Raw genomic sequence first — 10,164 nt, forward strand, 5'->3', positions numbered from 1 at the left:
TCGAACACCAGTCACACCCAGTGATCTCTGTCACCGGAGTATTAATTATCTCACACCTGCACCTCATTAACCCTGCTCTTTATAAGCACACACCGCACAAAAGTCATTGTCCGGGCTCGTCTCTACGTTGCGGATCGATTGTGTTTCTCTCTACGAGTTCACAAACCTGTTACTTACCTGCAGTTACTTACCTGTATCTCTTGTGTTCCAGTCCAGTAGTCCTTGTACTCCAGCGGTGTGTGCGTGTTCAGACATCCTCGTCCTCCTGGATCATCTACGAAAGGAAAAGATCTTTCATCAGCGCTGTATCCAAACCAGCACATTCAAGATTGCAACCGTTTACTCACCTATCAAACATCTCCCGTATTCATCTCTCCTCTGTGTGAATTCAATAAACTGTTTAACCGATTACTTACCTGGTGTTCCGTCTGCTTCTGTGACAGGTTTAATGTTTAAACTAGTATTGTTATATACTTGAACTGTTTTACATCTATAGATTTTATTTTAGGAAAATCACGATGATTTAAGAAGGCAAACTGATCTAACACAAAACAGTCTTCTGCTGGCCGCTGTCCGTTACTTTTAAAACAAAAATTAATATTTAACGAAAAAAACATGCTCCAAACATTTTACCACACAAAATATTATCACTTTGCCATTACATACAAAACGAATAGCTGAAATAGTAGCATAAGCTGTTTTGGGAGAAGGGGGGGAAAAGCTTGGGTCAGACACTGGCTTTAATGCAGTGTGTGCGAACTGAACAACTAGCTGTTAATGAGGTTTTTAACGTGCATAGATGTGTTTCTCTTCTGTAGTATGTGGGGTGAATCCATGGGTGAATCACAGGGAAAGCAGTACCAGAGCAACAGGAGACTTGACTCTCTCATGTTGCCAGATCTTGGTAGAAACCATAAAAAAAGTAAATCCAAATGTTTCATGCTAAAAATTAAGACCAACATATAGTGACTCATGTGTGCTTAGTTAGATAGCTCCATAAACCCAATCGCTGTTCCATCCGAGCTTAAACAACAAGCCCAAAAAAAACGTTTGTAATGAGTGATCATGGCAACACAGACAGCACACACTCTGTGAAGCAGCATGAACAAACATAAACAAAACACAATAATCAAGGTTGTCTGAATTGGCCGCAGTTAGATGAAATAACCACGACAGGCCTAGTTGTGAGTGGGGTGTCTAACCCTATCCCTGCCCCTGCGTTAATTGTGTTAAATATTTTTAATATGTTAAGCTGAAAAAATGTATCACTATATATATATATATATATATATATATAAAAATAACACATTAAATCATTTTTTAGCTGGTGAAAATACTACTAGCCTAAGATTTCCATGCAGTATATAAATATGTGTGTGTGTGTACATAAAATATGTAAATATGAGTATATGTGTACAGTATATATATAGCACATAGTCACTGAGGAGTTTAAATAGAAAAGTCTCAAATCTTCCTGGTAGACATACTTGAGTTTGTCCAGTGAGCAGGTTGAATCCAACAGTTTTTCAGTGAGTAGTTTAACTCCTGAATCTCCTGGGTGATTGTAGCTCAGATCCAGCTCTCTCAGGTGTGAAGGGTTTGAACTCAGAGCTGAAGACACATAACGACAGCCTTTCTCTGTCACCATACAGCCAGACAATCTGAAAACACACCAATAGTCCATGTGACAATCAGACAAATCTCCTTCATACATTTTAGCCATGAATTATTCCCTATAGGGTTGTGTTATAAACAAATGTATATGGAAAAAAAATCTGAAATGTCATGTACACATTATAAATTATATGATGGAAATGGCTGTCCAGTGGAGTTGTGTCACCAGGTTTACTGGAAAACAGTAGGACATAGCGGTGAATCTATGGTAAAAAATGATATAAATAGTTTCTCACACAAACTGATCATTTCATGTCTTAGAACATCAGTGTATCGTCACGAGTCACAGGGTTTGTGTATGTTTTTTTTTTTTCCTCTCAAAAATTTGGTAGCCATTGACTGTCATTATATGACTGTCTTGGACTGATCTTTGTTTGTGTTCTACTGAAGAAACTACTGAAAGTCACCTACATCTTGGTTCCCCTGGGGGTAAGCAGATAAACATCACATTTTCATTTTTGGGTGAACTATCACTTTAAAGGCTGACTTATTCCAAAATAACTCTGTATTGCTGACAAGAAACTGCAACAAATGCATATTATTTAACTTTGAAACTCCTGTATACTGATTTGCAGGGCTATACAGTGCAACCATTTCAGTCACATTTGTGACTAAAAACTACTGCATGTAGTTAGTAGTAAGCAACTACTACTTACCATGTAAAAATATTTAGGAGCACCAGTGCAGCTGACTCAATCAGTATATTTGTGTTTGAGCTTCAAAGGTTTCTACTTTCTACAGCACATTTTTACAGCGTTAGGTAATGTATCACCGACATTTCTCATATATCTCATTCCTTGAACACAGTGTTAATCAGAATCCACTCACTGCTCAAAACACTGAGTTTTGTTCAGTGCTGAGTTATGCAAACTCACAAATCATCTCATTATAACAAACTAAGTGTAGACATGGTATACATAAGTCACAGCTAAGCCGCTGCACATCTCCAAGAAAACTCAAAGAAAACTTTAAATAAATGTAGTGAGTCAATGATTCAGTTACCCATTCATTAAGACATTCATCCTTTCCTGAATGAATCAGCTTTTTAAATGAATCAACTAAATGAATGAATGATTCAATGATAAAATCAGTGACTTTACACCACCTGCAGGCAGTTTTAATTTCATTTAATACTTATGTAAATAATATTTGTCACTTCTGAGCCTCATTAAATGTCCGTGAACACACCTACATGCCACTTTTGTTCTTCTTTGCCACTTCTGTAGTGCAAAATCATTTTGTTAATACCAATTTCATTTGATTGGTAACTTGCTGTAAAATAAGAATTTATTAATAGAATAGAATAGAAATAGAAATTAATTAGAAATTTTGATTAAGCTTATAACACTAAATTTGACATAAAACAAAACTTTAATGAAGTTAGAATAATGCCATTACAAAAATATAAAAAAAGCCCCTGTAAATCACTTGAAGTGAAGGAGTCATCTCACAATACTGTTCAGAAGGTTCTCCTGAGTAGTACAATTGCTACTAAAAAGAAAAGTGTAGAGCTCTGATTTGATGTTAACAGTCCACTGTACTGCACAATGTGTAGTTACATTTTATAGGAATGCTAAGAGGTTAATATTTGATATTATTCATGCTGCTCTGCTGCATGACACACATATTACACACATATTAGCTATTTGTTTGGATGACAAAAACATTTAAACAGCTGTCTAACAATACATGTTAAGTAAACTGGTAATTAGGATGGCCAATCAAATAAAAGGGCAGATGCTTGATACATGTATTTTCAAATCCAGACAGACATTGAAAACAATGAATCATGAGCTTTTTGCATGAACATGAACATAGTGCCACACTGAATAATTATATCAAATTACATCACAAGCCTTACAATTTGATAAACACACTTTGCTTATTTATTTTATTGAAACCATTTACCTCAGTATTTCCAGCTGACAGTTTGGACTCTTCAGTCCATCAGAAAGAAGCTTCACTCCAGAATCCTGCAGGTCATTGTTACTCAGGTCCAGCTCTCTCAGGATGTTTGAGTTGGAGGATTGTAAAGCTGAAGACAGACTTTCACAGGACTGAGCAGTGAGATTACATCCACATAGCCTGTTTAAAGAACAAAACAAAGAACTATAATGAAAACAAGTAAATGGCCTTCCTTTAGATTTTAAATTAATGTTTCAGTAATTACATTTTTCATAAAACACCTCTTAAAGCAATGCAGGAAAGGAAAAGTGGATCCAATAGCAGCAAATTTGTATTTATTTAAATTAACAGAAGATTTTAGTGCTTGATTACTTATGCATGCTGGTGCATTTTTGGCAAAATACTTTCACCTGGCTGTTATGAAGTGTCTACAAGAATAAAGCATTGCTAATCAAGACATTATTATGTTTGACACTGATAACGCTGCCTACATGAAGACGGCTTTTGTTGCTGCACTTCAGTCATTATTCCCAAACTCCTTGCACATTAAACGCATGGCCCACATCCTGAATCTCATCAGGACTTAAGGAGGACTACAAAGGAGTTCATAGAGTTGAAAATGGAGGTAGGCCTAAATCAAATACAAATCTCTGTACAAGATTAAGTATAAGTAAAATTATTCCTTGTTGACCTGTCACAGACTTGCTTCAGTAACAGAAACAATTCAAAACATCATAGATCAAACAATATCACTGTCTAGTTGTGTACTTTTTTTGTGTACTTAATTTTCAGAATTTTAATTACATGTAACGTTGGTGTGAACACTGTATGCTTGGCCTCATTTTGACTCTCATTGTGTATTTTTCATCCCCAGATGTGTGGCAAATGTTCACTGCAATCAGTGGTAAGAGTTCATGAGACACTTAAAGAGACAAATCTGGCTCAATCTCTAAATGCCCGGATGATCATCATAGTTGACAGCTCGGGCAGCGCTGAACTTTGGTCCGAGTGGATAAACGGTCTGTGTAGTGCGATTAAAATGAGTCGTGCTGTTTCTTTTCACTTCTGGCACATAAAAATGATATCAAACATTTATCGAACTCTTCATATCCTTTTATCGAGGGAAATTATATTGCAATAATTATCGTTATCGAATTATCGCCCAGTATAAAGCATGTGCACAGTACTTTGCAAACCTTGAACTCCCATTTGCTATTAAGACTCAGATTCTTGCCACAGTTAGCCAGGCATAAGCAATGCAGGGGATAAACTCAGCAAGTACATGGCAGATTGGCAGACCAGCTATAAAGTTTCTTCAGGAGGCCAAGGTGTTTGAACCTTGTAACACTGCATTCATGGATGGCAATGTGTTACAAAGCCATTCCATAATTCAGTGATGTGCCACAAAATGAACTAACTTCTTACTTTGCAAGTCTGGGCACAGCAGCACTCAGAGCTTCATCATCTGTAGTGGTGGATTTGGATGTGCTCTGGAAAGGCCTACTTGAGAGACTACCTGCATTGAGTACCTTGACTAAATGATACAAAGATGCTGTCTCAAACTCAAAAGATGCTGAAGATGCTGAAGAAAGCAACAGCATCTACAAGCTGGTTTTGTCAAGGTGAAGGATATCAACTACTAACCAAAATCTCAGAGCCTTTATTTTCATGCACCACAACCAATGTCTCATCAGTTCTTGAGAGAGAGAAAACTGAGGATGATTCAGTAGATTTTGATCTTATTTGATCAAATACAAAATGTAGTCAACTCAATATAATAATATCAGTTTTACAAGCAAATAATAACATTTGCACGATTTTTAAACACAAAATAAATAGAAAGGGGACTGTGTACAGGGGGCCTTTAAGGCTCTTCCGACAGGTGTCTGGCCCTGAAATGTAATTTCTATTAAGGGGGATCTACTCACCTCAATGCGATTTACAATCTCCAAACACCCTCCACCCCAACCCTTCAAGAGAATTCTTTATCAAGGGGTTCCCCTTGTATTTTATGTGATTTCTGTGATTATTTTCTGTGATTTTTAGGCCCCCTCGCCATCCCTCATAACCATCAAGGGGTAACACCAAACTCCCTCAAAACACCCCACCCCTTTACACACTCACCACCCCATACCAGCCCAGAATGCACAATAATGAAATAACCAGAACGGGGGAAACAGTTTACCTTGTGACACCATTCATTGTCAATATTGAGGATAATCCTGTTTTATTACCCTAATCTGGCCACATATCTCAGGGGATATTCACATTTTAAAATATAAACAACATGAACAACATATGACTTAATTTTCTTTTCAACATTTCGAAGTTAATGTTTACAATTAATACTACCAGTAGTATTGCATTTGCTGAAAAAACATTAGATTAATATACGCCTACTGTCTACATTTTCTGAATGTCCAGCCCCATGGGCGCACATGTTGGCTTTAGGTCAAACTGACAAAACAACCACAGAAAATCTAAACCAAATCATGTGACCCCCATACTCCAAACAACTTCAACTATGGTAATGATAACAGTATTGGATGAAAAATTCTTCCTCATGCCTCCTACAAGAGACTAAAGAACATGTATCATGTGGTGCACGTTGTGAAGGATTACAAATTTAAGAAACTGTTTAAAATATGCTGATCCTATGTTCTGACATAGCATCACGTGAAAACCTAAGGTGCAGCACATTGTATTTAGCATTTAAGGTAAATATGATGACATCAGACAAATTATTCTCTCAAGCAAAGTTTGTAGCAAGAGGTTCCTGCCAGTTCCTGTTCTCTTATTGTAAGTCAAATGAGCCAGATTACTGAGATGTTCACCTTTTGTTTGTAATGGCTCTTGGTACCTCTGCCCAGTCTTTGAGTAGTTATGATGATTGGATTAGGACTGGTGTAAATGGTGCAGGCTGCTATACTTGAGTACTTTATTTGCATGCTTTGTTTGGGGTTGTCACCCAGGTGCTTTGTCTCCAGATCAAAGCACTGCCCCTTAAATGTACAGGGGTTGGACAATGAAACTAAAACACTGGCCAATATAGTGTTGGAGGTTTCATGGATATGTTTGCACAGCCTGGTGGCCTATCTTCACTGATTGCACACTGCACCAGTAAGAGCAGAGAGTGAAGGTTGACTATGTGCACCCAATGGATCAAACATTGTACCCTGAAAGTAGTGCCTTGTATCAGGATGATAATGCACCAATACACACAACAAGGCTGGTGACAGAGTGGTTTGATGAACATGAAAGTGAAGATGAACATCTCCCATGGCCTGCACAGTCACCAGATCTGAATATTATTGAGGGATGTTTTGGAAGAGCAAGTTAGGAAAAGTTTTCCTACACCAGCATCACGTAGTGACCTGGCCACTTTTTTTTTTTTTGCAAGAGGAGAATAGCTTAAAATCCTTCTGGCTACTGTGCAGGACTTATATTTGTCATTCCCAGGATGAAATGATGCTGCATTGGGCACAAAAAGGCTCAACAACGTACTAATTGTTTTTAAAAAACAGGTGTTTCAGTTTCATTGTCCAACCCCTGTATATAAACTACAATGTATCACTGCCTTAGAAGAAGACTTTTGATGACTGCAGTGCCAAGCAGCGGGTATCTGAATAAAGAGAAACTTCTGCTTCAAGATATCCAAAACGTCTCCTGGTCTCTAAGAAAAAATTCACAACAGTTGCCTGTTTAAGGGTTAACAAACCATTAACTTTGACTTTTGCCTCAATAAACTCCTAATTTGCTGCTTATTAATAGTTAGTAAGGTAGTTGTTAAATTTAGGTATTGGGTAGGATTAGGGATGTAGAATATGTTACAGTTTTTCTCGATTGCTAAAACACTATAACCAATCTTTCGAACTAAAATTTCCAAACCATAATGCCATTTTTCAAAAAGTACACCCATTTCCCTGAACTATAAACACAATTTCCCTGCTTTAACACATGATTCAAATTTGGTGAACTGTTACTGCACAGTTCTACACAAATTCTACACAAATCCTTATATTTCTCAGTGCTTACACCATGTGGTCATTTAGAAAGCACTAGCATTCAATATTGTTCATTCAAGTCTGCGAAGTTTGAGCTCAATTAGCACACAATTACCCAAGTGGAAACACTAGGAGTCAAAATTTATCACACACCAATCAGAAACTTTGATGGAGATAAAAGGGCCAAAGTCAGCTTACAATTTGGTGCATTTCTCAGATCAGAAATGAAATTCTCAAAACTACTTGTTCAACCTCCACATCATCTAGTCACTTAGGCACATCATAAAATGTTTTTTTGAACAAGTTGCATTTGCTTTGGTACGTTCATGCAACTGATTATGCAACTGATTTATCTGCTGTTTCCTACATTATCAGTTCCTATTGTCATGTTGCTATAGTCTTACCCCTCAAAACATCAAGTCATTAGCTCATTGTATATGTCATTACAGTAAATGCTAAATTTTTTATCTAGTTGCCATAAACTGTCAAGCATATTCTACACATTTCTATTGGACTTTTTATAAATTTGGCATAAATTTGTACATAAATTGCACATAAAAGTGAATATTGACTTTCACTGATTTAGAGATTACAGATCAGCCAATGAAAAAGCAGTTTACTGAAACAGCTCAAAGGTACATCTCAACATCTCATGAACCTTCAATTGGAAAGCATATATATAGACAGAGGACAACACAAGAGTTACAAATTCTGACAGTGCACATTCTAATTTTTATTTTTGCCTTTGTCCATATTTCTTTTTCTTTTCTATTTCACAATTACTTTGTAATTCGTTTTTATTTTAGATTTTTTTTTAGCTTTATATTTATTTATTTATTTATTTATTTGTCAGACCACTAGTAAAAATATAACTGTGAATCCTATCCAGTCTTTTTCAGTCAATATCCCGCATACAGTAATGTGTAATTTTGAAGAGGAATAGTAGGAGGTGAAAGAGGAAGAGGAGGGGAAGAAGGAGGAGGATGACGAAAACAACATGGAAGAGAAATAGGAAGAGCAAGGGCAAGAAAACAAGCAGTCTCATATATTTTAGTTGATGTGTGCCAGGGTTGGATCAGGCATGCAAGAGGATTTTACCCCTGCTGCCTGTACAGGGCCAATTTAGTGTGCGATGTTGAGGAGGTTCTTTGGCCTGTCCCAGACCAAAGACAGGATGCTGGGGCAGAATAATTATTTTTGTTGTTGTTTGCTGTTTTTGTGCTGTACTCTACAGTACAATAAATTAAGGATTAAAACACTTGCAAATGCATACATTTGTTGTGTTGATCATGTGATTTCCCCCCCCCAATCAACACGTATTACCAGTTATCGTAGTATTATCTCATCAGTGTGTAAAACTGTGTTGTAGTGTGTGTGTTTTTGAGGGTTTGTGAGTAATGTCTGAGAGCAAAGTTTGTTTTTTTTTTCAGCAAGATTGAGTTGTTTTGAGTGGAGAGCTTCATTTTGACCTGAATATAGTAAGTTCTGGGAATTGAGTTAGAAGTTACGGATTTGTTTAGAGTTTTGCAAAAGCGAGGCATAATTTCAAGAAATGTGTTTAAGCAATTGAGAAAAACTAATGTAGAATATGTTTTATAAGTACTAATAAATAGCCAATAAGTTATTAATATGCATGCTAATAATCAACTATTTAATAGTGACAATTGATACTAAAGTGATACAATTAACTTTGTTATATTAATTAATAGTTTAATTAATTGTTTATAATTAATGCTTTGTTTTTGTTTTTTTTTCATTTAATATTAAAGAGTTATTATTTTTATTAGAATTTATTATATTATTACATTTTATTTCTTAAAAAAGTGTTTATGTGGTCACATAAATGTGGTCAGGATTTTAAAGTGGAATGATTGTTTTCAGTGTTACTTACCGAACTGATCTGGATTCTTTAACCACAGGTAACAAATACTGAAGAACTTCATCTGCTCTATGTTGTTTTCCAATAAACTGTTTGAGATCAAAAACATCCTCCTTCTGCTCTGATGTCAGCAACACATAAACCAGAGCTGACCACTGTGAAGAGGAGAGTTTGGTTTCTCTTATTTTTCCAGATTTCAGATAATGCTGGATTTCCTGCATCAGTGAATCATAACCCAGTTCATTCAGACAGTGAAACAGATTGATGGATTTCTCTGAAGAGTGATTCTTCCTGATCTTCTGTTTGATGTACTCAACTGTTTCCATTTTGTTGTAGGAGCAGATTACTGTTTGTGTCAGTAGTTTTTGTAAGAGGGTCTGATTGGACTCCACTGAGAGACCCAGAAAGAAACGCAGAAAAAGATCCAGATGTCCACTCTGTAAAGCCTCATCCACAGCTCTCTGATGCAGCTCAAATAATGAATTATATTTCTTCTGGGTAAAAATCTTAGACAACAGACTTTGTTTGTTTTGGTCAAATACATTGATGTTGTTGACTGTAAAGGAAAGATGTGCATATAGAGCTGCTAGATGTTCCTGAAGGCTCAGATGAACAAAGCAGAAGACTTTCCCCTGATACAAGCCCAACTCCTCTCTGAAGATCTGAGTGCACAATCCTGAGTACACTGATGCTTCTGTCACA

The 10,164-nt window shown here is 36.5% G+C and overlaps 1 protein-coding gene across 1 annotated transcript; it reads right to left on the reverse strand.

The window, feature by feature from the left end:
• Nucleotides 1-247: 247 nt before the first annotated feature.
• LOC127158266 (ribonuclease inhibitor-like) lies at nt 248-10,158 on the reverse strand. Its single transcript, XM_051101442.1, has 4 exons — nt 9,475-10,158; nt 3,583-3,759; nt 1,442-1,661; nt 248-274 (listed from the first exon to the last, which is right to left on the reverse strand). The coding sequence occupies exons 1-4, from the start codon at nt 9,786-9,788 to the stop codon at nt 248-250; spliced, it is 738 nt and encodes a 245-aa protein (XP_050957399.1). The 5' UTR covers nt 9,789-10,158.
• Between the last annotated feature and the right edge of the window lie 6 nt (nt 10,159-10,164).

Source organism: Labeo rohita, unplaced genomic scaffold (genome assembly GCF_022985175.1).
Source record: "Labeo rohita strain BAU-BD-2019 unplaced genomic scaffold, IGBB_LRoh.1.0 scaffold_1421, whole genome shotgun sequence".
NCBI lineage: Eukaryota > Metazoa > Chordata > Actinopteri > Cypriniformes > Cyprinidae > Labeo > Labeo rohita.